The sequence below is a fragment of the Sitophilus oryzae genome, unplaced genomic scaffold, assembly GCF_002938485.1.
Source record: "Sitophilus oryzae breed Bouriz unplaced genomic scaffold, Soryzae_2.0 scaffold_1614_pilon_pilon, whole genome shotgun sequence".
NCBI classification, from domain to species: Eukaryota; Metazoa; Arthropoda; class Insecta; order Coleoptera; family Curculionidae; genus Sitophilus; species Sitophilus oryzae.
The window spans coordinates 782,883-798,292 of NW_022146297.1; the positions used below are offsets into that span (position 1 = coordinate 782,883).

Sequence of the window (15,410 nt, forward strand, 5' to 3'; positions counted from 1 at the left end):
ATAATACATTTTTCAGATCATAATTTGATTTACAAGTATATTAGGAAATACATTTATGTTAGACAAAGCAACACAAAAAACAAAGTTAGCACAAAAAGAATAAAATGTCTTAACTACAAGTTACTGAGACAAGCACGATCATAACCTTTACTCAATTTAGTCCTCTTTTATATTAACATTAACACTTGTCATATTTGTGGTAAATAATAACTTTATCTGGTGATCAAAGGTAACTTGGGCAATTTTAACCTACAACTTAGAGCTATATGACACACGGTTCTCGGTCATGTCATTATTGGACACGCCTCGATTTTTGATACGGAATATTTGGTGTTGAAGGATACACATTTTCCTTATTCATTAAGATCTCCTTGACGATATGAAAATATTTTTTTTTAATTCGTTTTGAAAAGTTTTTGTTATGGTGGTATGCCATTACTTGAACCCGGTTATTATTTTGATAATGACCAATCATAATTATATATAGACAAATTGAAAAATAAAGTTGAAAAAAAAACACGGTTCCATATTAACTGAATATTTTTCAATATCACTTCAAAAACACACAAATCTCAAAAATTATTTCAAAGTTATTAATCTAGATTTGCAGGCCATCAGTCTAAACAGAAAACCTGACATAAAACGTTTTCAGAAAAACTGACTCAGCCTGTAGATAACTGCATCGCACTTGTATCGTAGATGTTAAGAATGTTGTATATAGTTTCCTTGTTATTTTTTCATTATTTAAAAACTACACATATAATACCGTACCATTGTGTAAACTTTGACCGTACGATCGAAAAAAAAACGGCGTCAGCGATGGCTATGAAATGAAGATCGCTGTCATTTTATTTAAAAATTTATATGGGAAATGTCATCGATCGTCATTTTTCAGCCAACTGGATGCAGGTCTTTTTCGATCATACGGTACATATATTTTAGTAAATAATAAAATACCGTATGATCGAAAAAACACGGCATCCACTTGGCTTGAAAATGACGATCTATATGATATTCCTTATATAATTTTATATATAAAATGACAGCGTTCTTTATTTCGCCGACGCTGACGCCGTTTTTTTCGTCATTTTTCCATATTGTATTTCTTATAAAGAAACTAAAATCTTTTGGTTTTACCTCACAAGATAAGTGTTACCTTTACATCTACTTTATCTATCTATAAAACAGCCCTCTTTAGAACTTCAGCTTATATCGTATGATCGAAAAAGAATGGAGTCAAAGGTGGCTAGGGAATGTAGAATGTAGAATGAGTGGAAGGGGGTTAATCACATCGACCTAAAAGATCTATTGTGTCCCTCTTTCTTGAGTTATAACTCATTATACAGTTTATAACTCATCATACAGTTTATAACTTATCATACATGGGGATATTCCCGTTGTACAAGGGATAGGGTATTTTCCCATCCTCCTCTGTTAACAGATGTTCATCCTCCGAGAAGTGGAGTTTAGCCCTCCGTGTCCTTTACAGTCGAGGAGCTTGTCTTCGGCTGAGGTAATTTGGTCTCTCTTTGCTAATCTAGTCTAAAATTAACTTGGTTTCTTCTTAGACCTGATATCGATGTTGTTTCGAATCTATAATAGAGAATATATCTCTCTTTCTCCTCTGTTGCCTCCTTGGATTTGAGGTCAATTCATATTGTGAGCACCTGACCATGGCCCTTCTCCCTCGAGTTGATGACGCGCCAACTCGATGTCCTTACATTGGAGTTCTGGCAAAGCTGGTGATACGTCCCTGCTCGCCTCCCGATATGAGGTCCTGTCAATTCTGTGAATTATTGCCTTCTTGTGATGTTGATGTCCAGCTGTCATACCAACGTTTTGGGGGTCTACCCACTGGACGTCTTGTTTCTGGCATTCGTGTTTTGGCCCACTTGGCAATTCAGTCTGGACCCATCATGTCCACGTGATCTCTCCAAAAGCGGCGCCATCGCCATGCTCTTACCCATCTGACAACGTCCTGTACTCCTACTCCCAACTCTCTTAGCGTATCCGTGTTGCGTATTCTGTCGAGCGTACTTTCTTTTATTGTTCGTAATATTTTCATCGCCGTTGTTCTCATTTTTCTTTGATGTTTGTGTTCTTGTTTCAGCAGCGTAAGTGAGTATGGGTCAGGTCTATATATGGGTCTTATAAATTCGCGTCTTACTCTCTGTAGGTACTCATGTATTTTTTTCCATGCATATTATATCACGTACCCTGATATTCTTAAAACGTTTTTAATCTGATTGCTCACTTCAGTTGTTATACTACTGGTCGATGTTTCTATTCCTAAATAATAGAGACTTATTACCTGATTAATAATGCGCTCATTTACTACCAGCTTACACCGTATTGGATCTTTGGATATTACCATAAATTGTTTTTTTTCGCACGAAATTTGCATATTAAGAATCTGTGCCTCTAAGTTAACTTTATAGAGAAAGCGCTGTAGGTCGTCTTCATTTTCGGCAATCAGGATAGCATCATCTGCGTAGGTTAGGTTGCTGGGGTTTAGGATCCTGTTTGATCCCTCACTCGGAGGCCTTGGGCCCATGGCGATACCCCTGTATTATTGTACCAAACCTTCCTCTCATTCTTTCTTTGCGTTAAAGCACTTCCAGCTCTTTGCAAATTTCCCGATGTCGCTGATGGTGGCTTCTGCTGCTTCCTCTAGTCCCTCCAAAAAACCTTGCCCTAAAGTTTGAAAGCGTCGGTATTCCAGTCCCGAACATTGACACAGCAGATGCTCTATGGTTTCTTCTTCCTCTCTGCATTCTCTGCAGTAGTCGTCATTGGAAATCTTCCATCTCACGAGGTTTACCCCCGTGAGGCAGTTTGATTAGTGAACACCTACAATTTTGTGTACTAGGTTCTTTTTGTGCTCTAGTAGTTGTTTTATCTTTTTGCTATGTACCACTGGCCACAGTCTTCAACCTGTAGCGCAAAACATTACATCCTTGATTACTTGTAGAACATTACAGCCATCCGATAGCCTTAAAGATCGTCGGATATCTAGTTCCTCTAAGAAAATGCCTATAATTGTGCCTCTTGAAATTACGGAAGCATCTATGTAGACTGCTATCTCTTGAGTGTTCATTACTTGGTTGCTTTCCCATTCTTTTCTTGTCGGGATGCGAATCCTGATATTTTCGATGAACATATTGAGCTTATTGTCCAATGGTATTTTCACTGTTTCGTTAAATAAGAAATGTAAAGAACTACCCTCGTATACAAAAACGCGAGAAAAGCTTTGTTTTTTTACTTATATATCCCGTGCAACTCTTTAGTATGCTACAACGGTCGTGATATTATTAGTTAGTTATTACATTTTTTTTACAATAATTACTCAGCGACTTTGTTATGCGTCTAGCTAAAAACATTAAAAAATCTAAACATTCTATGTAGTTATATGAACAAAAAATGAGTGACTTGAAAGGAGTCAAAGAGATTGGATTTAATATGAAATTAAAATAGCCATTATTAAATTTGCTTGTACAGGGTGAGTCAACGTTCTTACATATTTTGTTTTATTTTTTTTTGTTGAATGTAGTAGATAATTTTTCAGATCTAAAACTAAAAAAATCGGACTTTCATCTCATTGTCTTCATTTATTCTTAACTTACACGTAGTGAATGACATGCACTATTTGACAAAATAAGACATTAATTGATTTGTGTTTGGGTTATGACAATCTCTCTCTGACAAACTCCTTACGTTATTCGTATAATAATTTTATTTTGCAAGATTTCTTTCATTGTTTTATTGGGTACAACACATCACGACTTATCTTACATCGATATTACAAAATTTTGATTGCAGTACCCTAAATTTATTGATTTTTTTCTTTCACTGCTTTACATTACATTATATTTTTTCATTGGTAACGACTATAAATCTCATGTAGCTATTATTTTGTTGTCGAATTCTATTACTGAAAATTGTTTTATATGCGACAAGATAATATCAGGACACAGCAGAATTTAAAAAGCTAAACAGTAGCAGGTATTGCAGAAATGTAGGTGCATGTGCAAATGTCTATAGGTATGTATGTGTATGTGGACTACTAATTATGATGTCAAGCTACTGAATACCAGATATTGAGTGCAAAAATATTTCGTATAGGTAATAAATTGATGTTAACAGGCAATCAAATATTATTTAGTCATTACATTTGTACAGGTCTAAATACACATACCAGATAATGATTAGTAACTCAAATTATGCCTAATTTGAATCATGCATATACTGAGTGAAGTATTAAAGATCTGAGTCCTACATCATAGTGTTTTGTAAAATTATGTTTTTTAATTAATAAAAACCCAATTTAAGGAAAATTTACGTACTATACAGGGTGTCACAGATAACAGTGGCAAAATAAAACGCGTTATTTAAAATTAATAAGCAACACGTTTAATAATTTATTATTAATAATAATCTACAGTATGTCGATAAAAGGGTGATAGTAGTTATCGGAAAATGCTATACCTTAACAACAGTAAAAAATATGACGTCAATCATATTAGTTACTTACTAATATGATTGACGTTACTAGTTAAAATCCTCTATTGAGGGACAAGGAGACACAAACTCACAGTCTCGTATAAAAAAAAATATTTAAATTTTTACTATTTAAATAAGGAGGGGGCAACATGTTTCGGGTATCAAATCCCATCCTGAGGCCCAAAAGTTTTTTCTTAATTTTCTATAAAACGGTATGGAATTTTGAAAAATTACAAATGGTATTAACGATTTTAGAACATGCAAAAATTTTTATGAAGAATGCATTTTTCTCAAAAAGTTAATAATAAAAAAGTTTTTTCTATTTTGTATATATTTTTTCGAAAACTCAGCAATAAAAAAGATCTCAATAGTTGTATACTTTTTAATGGCTAATCTATATTTATTATTTATTTTATTCAGTGCTTTGCTAAAAAAATATAAGTGTGAAAATATCATTTTACTTTGTTACAATACTTTAATTTTAAAAGCTTTACACCTATTTCATATTTTATTCTTATTTCTATATGAGAAAGTAAATATTGCTATTTAAAAAATTCCCATTATTCTAATTTGAAATGCGTTCAAACAACTCACGTAGTTCATCATATACGCAACTTTTCCCAACATGCAAGGAAACTACGCAAGAAATTTGTGATGGTATTCTGTTGATGAAATTCTTTCTTAAGTGCTGAGGGTAAGAGGAACTACCATCATCGACATATTTGTCTTGGTTATGTAATTTATTATAGATCTTAAAACGTTCCTGGTATTATACAGGGTGTCCCAATATTCCGTGCTATACAGGGTGCGTCTCAAAAGTGGCTCACTCCTATATCTTTTTTATTTTATCAGGTAAAACAACGAGATTTGGTATGTTAGTATAAATTATTGATTAGTATAATAAATTGATTGACGTATTCAATTCTTTTCGGGCACTTCCTGATTTACCGAAAATGACTACTACTTGTGATTTTTAAATGGTACTCTCGGTATTTTTTTACTTTAATCGACAGAAAATGATATTCTGAATAGAATGGCGTATCATATGTCAACTTTTGACATTTTTGCTTAAAACAAAATTGAATTTTACATTTCAATCTAGAGTGCATGACTGTGTTAAAAACACTAATTTTTAATCAAGGAGCCTTGGAAAAATAGATTTGATCGTCTACAGTTATTCGTGTCTTGTCCTGGCCGGTTAAAAGATGCCCAAATTGTATTTTTAATCATATCTCAATTTTTTCAAATGGAACGAGGGTGGCCCATTAGCATATTTGGAAAAAGCATTTTTTCCGAATAATTTGGTACCATACACTTGGTATTTCGAGTCAAATTGTCGTTATGAATTGCATGTTGCAATTTCAAATAAACCATATTTGAAAATGTCAAAAGTTGAAATATGATATGTAATTCTATTCTCTATATATATCATTTTCTATCGAATAAAGCAACAAAACACCGAGGGTACCATTATCTGCCAGTATTTTCAGATTTTTAAATTAGCTGATAATTTGTGGTATACAGTCCAACCTATTTTTTTTTAAATAAGGACCTGCATTTTTATTTCAAGTCTTGAAAGAACTCGGTCTCCTGAGTACAATGATATGCCACACATAATATTTTTTTTCTCGGGCATTTAAACTTTTTTTTTGAACAAAAAATGAGATTCACGACAAAAAATATTTCTTATCACATGATGGCGTAAATATGGAATGTTATGTTTGTATGAAAAATGATCTTTAACAATAAGCTTCATAAATTTTAAATGAATTAACATTGGGATTGATTTTTATTGACGCCTTCTAACGGACAATCAAAGCACTTTTGTATAAAGGTAAATAGTATGCAATTAACTTTTTTTTGATTCATAAAATATGTAGTGGTTCTTTGTCCACGGAATATTAGAACTCCCTGTATATTTTGTAGGTCTCTATGGAAAAAAAATCAATTTTTTTTACAAGAGACAAAAAATGTAGTAAATACTATTACCATTTTACGAAAAAAATCAGCTATCGGTGCAGTATGAAAATATTTCTACTAAATTTGTTTATTATTAATAGAATATAAAAATATATAATTAATATCTTTCTTACCTATATTACTGAGCCACAAGAGGTCCTCGCGGCCGCAGTAGAGGGTGGGACCCCACCTGGGACCCACTCTTAGTCAAATACAATACAAAAAATACCTATATTAATAAAATAGTCGCAATATCAAGTTTCAATATGTATTGCCATTATTACCAGTTGTTATTTGATTTCCTAAATAAGCCATTTTCATTACAAGAAATAACTACTTTAAAGATCAAACTACATAAATGCAAATTTTATTTTTATGATTATTCCTGTAATGGCACTTCTTTGAATTACAAGCTTTAAAGTTATCCCCAATATGTCGTGCAAAAGTAGGCGGATATTTCAATTATTCATTTCACAGTGACATTTTCATGCCAGTATTGTTTAGTACAATGTTAATATGAAATCATACCAATAAAGTGTGAAATTACTCATAAAGAAATACTGAACTATTTTTTATAATTAAAGATTTAAGAAATCTTTGTTAATTTGTATGCAGCAATTAGTAATTTGAGTTTCCTTATTATTTTGGAAGACAAACGTTATTAATTACTTCAGTCGGAGATGTAAGTATATTGCTATTCTAACATTAAAAATCAAAATAATGTGTTTTGATTAAGAGTACATTTCACTAGTGTGAAAAAGTAACAAAATAAGTGTTCGGCATTTAACGTTTTTTATGTAAAACTGGGTAGGTATTTTTACACAAATGAAGAAGGAAATTATATAAATAATTATACTATAGTCTGTCCAACGAGAAGATCCTTGACAGTGATAGATGTGTCTGTCATTTTAATTTCAAAGTATTTTAATTTATTTTACAAAGAAATAAGTTGGTACAACTGGAACGCATAGCAGGAAATTAATATATGTATTTAAAATTTGACTGACAAGTAACTTCAAAATATTGTGAATAAAACTGCATAAAACTGAAAAAATGTAATCGAGTTATTTTATTTAATAAAAAACGGTATGTGTTAATACAAAACAAACAAAAACAAGACACCACATACCAAAAAATATAAAAAAGAACTATTTCTTACTTTCAAGCTTTATGAAACTTCCCGCATTTATGATTATATTTTATCAATATAACTTATGTACAAATACAAATTTGTAATATTTCGCAGGAATAAATAAAACAACATAAATAAAACAAACTATTTTATTAATAATAACACTTACGAAATTTTATACCTCACAGGTTGATTAATCAACTTTAATCTTAATTTTTTTAAATTAGTACTTTTTGACATTATTTTTCTGCAGTACTAAAATCCATTATTTACTTATCGTGTAATGTCGATATTTTACAGCTACTCCAGTTTTTAGTATGTGTTTAGTATGGTCCTTCTACCATATTCGAAATGCACTTATCTACGACGAGATGGTATACGAACTTTATTGATAGTAACTTTATTGGTGTATCTGTATAAGACTTTCTGCCTGGGCAGCGAGTATTAACCATAAACTGTGCTCTGGGTTCTACAGTTAATTTTCACTCGATTTTTCCTCCACTTGACTTCAAAAGACACAAAACACACGTAATAACACGAATCAAAATGCATCATCTTCCAAAACGCAGGGTATTTGACAAAAGTTGTCACAAAATTATAACCTATAATTTGGCAAGACTTTGACAAACGTCAAAAATCTAAAGGCGAGTTCATACGCATCGGCGTCCGTTTGTCGTTCATCGTTCCGTCAAACCAATAAAATTGAAATACGATCTGTCATTTTTGAAATAAACCAATAAAACTGGTTAAAAACAACAAGTGACGACGCATGACGAATTTATATTTAAACCCATCCATAGTTAACTTAAAAATTATTAGAAACTTTTTTTAGTAAAATAAATAGATTGGTATGGGACGTCATCTGCTTTTCTTCTGTCATCGTCTGTCGAAATCTTACCTGAGAAAAAAAAACAGAGTATATATCCGTATTGTAGCACATTTTTAGACAACTTCTTTATTTTTAAGATTTTGATGGTCAAACATTAACAAAATATTCCTTATGTTTGGACTATTTTTTTTCGAAAATAAAGATATAATTTAAAATTGAAATAGATTCGAAATAGTTTTGTGATTACAGTGATATATAATTTATATGGTTTTGTAGCTCTGCAAACCTTAATCAAACCTTAATCAAAACACCTGTGTTTGGAATTTTTGGTATGGCTTAACACGACAGGATCGGGCTAAACCTTTGACAGATTTCTGAAATATAATATATATTTCCTTCGGCCATACACCCGCTTTACCTGACCCCTGGGAGCGACCCGAAAGTACAGCGTAATAGACTCTTAAGTTGTAGGGTTAAAAATCCACAGAAAAAAAATAGTAGCTATCAGTAGCGTGTAGTGGTTAAAAGGGCGGAGGGGGCGAACACCTTAAGGGGCGCATTGATCAATAAAGGATCAAATAAATTCCACTACATGAAAACTTTTATTTTTTTTTAATTATAAATTTGTTTATTAAAAAAGTTAGTATACAAAACAGTTATTTCAAAGATGCAAGCGTCTTGTTTTAACCGATTTAAAAGAATCAATTATTTCGTCTATATTTAGATCCTGGGCTGTGTCTGCTTCAATACTGAGAAATGATAAATAATTGGTTCTATTTTGTGTGCTGGTGCACCTCTGGTAATTATTAATTCTTCCTAATCTACTGAAAGATCGTTCTGCACCAGCACTGTCGGTGGCTATAGTGTAAAAAATCCTCAGGAATGCACATAAAGATGGATATTGAATACTATTGAAATATCCAGTGGCGGTGTCATTTTTTTGAGCATTATTACTTTATTTCATTATTTTATACCGGTTATCCTAAACTTTATTCCTATATTTTTTGTATATTTGATAGTTAAGTTGTGTTTTATTGTTTTGTTATCTTGTTATAATGTTTTTCGTTCATAGTTTTTAATTATTAATATCAAGCTTGATCGTATATTTGTGTTTTAAAACGAATAAATTTGTTAAGGGTAAGACGCTACATAGTCAGACAAGAGAAATAATAGCTAATTTATATAGGTAAGTTAATAATAACGTGGATGAAATCTCATTTGGTGTATTTCCTTGTGTTCATAATAGGGTTTGCGATGAAGAAGCTACAGAGAGTTCGCTTGAGTTGCCGCTTAAACGTAAACTTGAGCGGATATTTCTTTATACCGGAGTTAGCGTATCGGCTATAAAAAAATTCACACAGAAGATAAAAAAAAGGCTGAAAACAACCCCGATAAAATGATATCCAGCTCTGGAAAGAAACGACCAAGTGAGACTGCTGTCGAAAAGCTCGACGACTTTTTCGAAGTGGTCAGGAATTTGATAAATAAATTTTATCTCGAATTCAAACTCGTCCCCACAATTAGAAAGCTTTTGCAAAAATTGCAGGAAGAATCGAATTTTCCTTTTGCAGGGAAATGCTTAGGGGGTTATTAAAATCAAATGAATTTTTTTGGCGTAAATATCAAAATAACAGATAATTATTAATGGAGCGGCCCATTATATTGCAGAGAGAGATTGCATTGCAAAAATATATACGCGAAATTCGAAAATATAGCCAAGTATTATCTATTTGGATGAAACATATGGGTAGACAATGACCTAACCTTTAAAAACTGCTGGCGGAGCGATACCATATCTGGTGTAATAGGCAATATTGGATCTACTAGTGAGTAAAATTATGTTTTGTTTGCGCTTCCAAAGTTAACTATTTTCAAGATTTTTTTGCTGGAAATAGTTATATCTAGAATTATGTATTATAGAAAAAAATATAGTTAGTACAGATATATAAATAAATATACCTCAAGACTCAGTCTTGATCATCTGCTGATGGCACACATGGTTAGCGAAACGTGCGTCCAGTGTAAAATTAAAAGTGTTTTGGTGGATTGTACTGATTTAGTGTTTTATTTTGCTGTGTAACACCAAAGGGTCCAACCCTCAGCTGTAATTATTTCTTCTATTATATTAACAACACAATAATAAAATGATTCAAAATACTTAAGGGAGCTTTAATAAAAGCTTTTAGTGTTTATCTGCTAACTCAACAGTAACGATTCAAACAGCATAAAGTTTTTTGAAAAAAAATATTAATCTGAGTATTATATTTATGATACACATTATTTTCATATAACACCGTACGCCCATGCCTATTTTATGAATGAAATTGGGCGTGTTTTGTTTACAACTGCGTTCCCCTGCCGATACCCCGTAGCTACAGATCCGTTGGTCACACTATACAAAAGTGCTTCGTTTGTCCGCTAGAGGGCATCAAACTTAATAAAATAAACACACTTTTTCAGATATTTTAAGAACCGTTTTTCCGATTTGAATGAGATTTTTGGTGTCTATGTTTTGCTAAGCGTTTTAACATTTGAATTTCACAAAAATCAGAAAAAGTACAGGAATGGTAAAAACTACCCCCACCCCTACATAAATATTAGTATAAATATTTTCCAACTCCACCGACGAAAGATTTTCTTTTCGTAAAATGATCCTTCTAATCTTACTACCTTTTAATCTTACTACCTTCTAATCTTACTACCTTTTTTGTCTATTATAAAAAACGCCACATCGCATAGTTTTTGAGAAAAAAAATTTGGAGAATTTATTTTTCCAAAGCAGACCTAAAAAATATACAGGGAATTCCAATATTCCGTGGACATAGAAACATAGAACAATTACGTATTTTTCGAATCAAAAGAAGTTAATTGCACATAATTTACCTTTATACAAAAGTGCTTCGTTTATCGGTTAGAGGGCATCAATTAAAAATAAACCCCAACTTTAATTAAATTAAAATTTATTAATTTTATTAAGCTTTTTATGAAGTTTATTGTCATTTTTTTTTCAAATTTGCCAACTAGATTACTAGAGCATAATAGATTCTATATGCGCCTCCTTAGCGTGATGTGACAAAAAACATTTTTTGTAAATCAGCTTTGGAAAAATATTTTTTCCTTAAAAATTATACCCAGTGGCGTTTTTTACAAGAGACAAAAAATGTAGTAAATACTAGATGGACCATTTTTCGAAAATAAAATCGGCCGGCGCGGCGTCGGTGGAGTTGGAAAATATTTACACTAAAATTTATGTAGGAGTGGGGGTAATTTTCACCCTTCCCATACTTTTTCTTGAGTTTTGTGAAAGTCAAATGTTAGAGCATCGAGCAAAACAAAGATACCAAAAATATCATTGAAATCGGATTTTTTTTTCTTGTTTTATTTGTCCATTCTTCGATGGACATATCTAATTATAATAATATAATTATTATTTAAAAAATGTGAAATATTTATTACATAACCACTTCCATCCAACAATCCGATGCTAGATTTCATGCTCTTGGAAAAATACTTGCTCTTCTTGGTACACAAAAAAATCGGCACCCAGTGGCAAAACAGGCATTTGACAAAAGAAAGTAATTCATATTAATTTAAAGTTAGATTGCATTTTTACCATTTTTTGAATATTATCTGCCAGCGGTACTTTAAAAACATGCACATAAAATTAAATTGGAATATATTAAAGCTTTGAACCTATATTAAAGCTTTGAAATATCAGAATAAGATTGACTGCTCCACTACATTCAAAATTTAATAGAGAATTAAATTATGGATCAAATATTGTATATTTATGGCTCTTTAATTTTTAAGTTATATTATAGTCCTAATATACACTTAGATGCAAAAAACGCAACAGATTTTTTTTTCCTTAAGTTTAAAGTGTTATATTTTTTTATTTTAAGCCCTATTTCCTTGATTTTTTAGCAAATTGTATATAAATATTAAACTTGTGAACTTTAATTCGTAAACTCATTTTATTATAAATTTTAGTATTTGACTTATACAGGGTTAATCGAAGAGTTGTTTTTTACCCTATCTTTAAAACACCCTGTTCAATAATTTAATGAGTAAATTTTCCTAAAAGATTATTTTTCGGTCAGAACCATGTTTCGTGTATATTTTGTTTCTTGATGGCAACACATGGATTGGTTAGTTTTTAAGATCAAAATGAACTTGCCACAAACATTTTGCAATTTTTTCAATTATCGTTACTTTTTGATGTTATTCTTCATACTGACGAGGTGGCTTTGGTGATTATTGTTGTTACGATTGACTATGGTACTTAGTGTCGGAGATTGTGCAAAATTCATTGATCTTATTGAAGATGGGCCGAAATTATATATATTTTCGGTCAGAACCATGTTTCGTGAATATTTTGTTTTTTGATGGCAACACATGGCTTGGTCATTATGCAAAAGTCATTAATCTTGTTGAAGATGACCGAAATTATGAATATTCTCTTGGTTCTTGAATAAGAATGGGAAAACTTAACACAATATAGTTGCAGCCTCATTGGCAGTATGAATCGACATCTACAGACAGTTATAGCAGCCGGGGGAGGCAATACAAAGTATTTTTACAAGTTTTTTGTTTGTCTGTACACTTAGCTATTACAATTATGTTTTTTTAATATCCTTAGTTCTGTTATTGTAACTAATATTTATTAAAACCCAGCCTGTATCGTTACTTTTTAATGTTTCTTAAATTTTAATATAGTGTTCTAGTGCAGTGTCGATATGGTATTACGACAATAGTCATCCCCCTCAAAACCATCTCGTGATATTAAAAAATAACACCATAAGATAATTATTTTAAAAATTAACCGAGGCATGTGTTAACATGAGTCAAAAAACAAAATACTCATGAAAAAGTTACTGAAATTATTGCTCAGGGTGTTTTAAAGCTAGGGTAAAAAATAACTCTTCAATTAACCCTTTATAATCAGTCAAATACTAAAGTTGAAGTTTATACAAAACTGAGTTTATGAATTTAAGTTGATAGATTTTTTAGTAAACTGTATACAGGGTGTCACAGAAATAAGTACAAGTATTTTAACTGGTAGTATATTTCAACCCCAGAAACACGCCTATGAGGTTTTTTTCTCGAAAAAAAAAATTTGAAAATTCGAAATTTTTTGAAACAATTTTTGGATTTTTTTTTTAGTTTTTAGTTAAAAACATAATTTCTTGATAATATGGCAATATAGGTCTTAGATTAAATTTACAAGAAAGAAAATCCAGAAAAGATCCAGTGGTTCTCAAAATTTTAGGAAAAAATAATTTTTTTTTGGGAATTTTCGAAGTAAAATAACTCCGTTATTTTGGACTTATTTGAAAAACGATAAAGAGAAAATATGTTTCTTTTATCGAGATCTACCACCCCTTAAAATACTTGCACTTATTTCTGGGACACCCTGTATAGTTTACGAAAGAAAAAATCATGAAAATAGAGCTAAAAATTAAAAAAAATGTGTGTAGGTTATAAAGTCATCAATATTTATATTAATATACATGGCTGAATATTCTACTGCATTTTATGTTTAATATTTAATATGTTTGTCTACTATATTATTATTATTGTTGTATTCATTTATTAAGATGGTGCTCACAAGATATTTAACTGCCATTTTGAAGAACTATTTTTGAATATGGTGTCAAAAATATTTCTTTCCTTAACCATATTCGCTACATTGTATATAAATATAATTTTAACAAACCAACGAAATTTTCAATAAAAATGCGATTTTGTCAATAAATAAAAATTACTAGTAGTTAAGCTCTATCTTATTTTTCTTCATTTGAATATTAAGTTAACATTTGCATAATCAAAAAACGAACATAACATTTTAGAAATCAGCATCTGAATTAAAACAAGTAGCTCGTACAGCCTTTTACCCTAAAAACTAACCATTTTCCACAGTATTACGCACGTCGATCACGTCTGTCTGCAATTTTCTCGGCCGGTCTTCGTACACGAGGAAGTGCCAACCTGTCTCACATGTACACTCGCACTTTGAACGGTTACCGAGTACTATCGGTGGCACTCTGTCTAAAACATTAAATCAAAAAATAAAAGTGTAACCCCTACTATTTCACCCGCGGCCGGCATCTCCTTTCGGATTTGATCTCGCGCCAGTTTTCCTCTTTTCAAGTTCAATGCGAACGGTCGGCTATGTCGGGTATTTATTAATGGAATGACGCGTGAGACGCGGATTAACCCTTTTAAGAATTTGAAGGGCAAACGGAAGCTACACGGGTAATATATTTAAAATATTCGCCTCTCGTGTTTGTTCGCATACGAAAAATTTCAATTAATGCCTGTATATAATATTTTTAGTATATTTTTTAAATTTACATTTTTTTAATTGTAAAGTAATATATTACATTTAAATGGAATAAATTACATAACAATTAGGTATGTCAATTACAGGCTTGTCTTCTGACATTTTTTAAATAAAACGAATTATAAAAATTCAATATACATATATGTATGTGTATTTGTCGTAGGTATGGAAAAAGTAAAATATAAAATGGACAAACGCTTACTTCTTGCATTACTATAAAACTACTACTTCTAGTTTTGCAATCCAAACGCAATATTTCTTTTTCGCAAATAAAAATATCCGACAACATTAAAATCACTGAAACTTTTGCGGTTGACAACTAGTGGAGTGCCCAGAGACTTTTACCTCGGAGTTTAATAATTACTGTGAATGTATTAATCTGAAACCTTCTGTATTCTGTTTTATAGATAAAATACTAAAATGTTTATCCATTTTTTTTTCGTTGCTTTTATTTTATTATTTTAGTAATTTTAGAAAATTCTTAGTTATTTCCTTCTTAATTTTTTGATTATTTAATTTTTTTTTCTAAGTAAATTTATTGAAATAAATGAATCTAATGCATATGTTATACCGTATGATCGAGAAAAAATGGACTCCAGTTGGCTTGGAAATGATGATCGTTGACATTTCCCATATAATTTTACATA

General features: G+C 31.1%; 1 protein-coding gene across 1 annotated transcript in view; it reads right to left on the reverse strand.

The window, feature by feature from the left end:
- The window catches only part of LOC115880108, a 32,085-nt gene extending 17,599 nt beyond the window's left edge, over window positions 1-14,486 (reverse strand). The window contains exon 1 of the mRNA XM_030897234.1: window positions 14,328-14,486. Coding sequence (XP_030753094.1) covers window positions 14,328-14,330 — 3 coding nt within the window. The 5' untranslated portion in view covers window positions 14,331-14,486. The remainder of the gene's footprint in view (window positions 1-14,327) is intronic.
- Window positions 14,487-15,410: the final 924 nt, after the last annotated feature.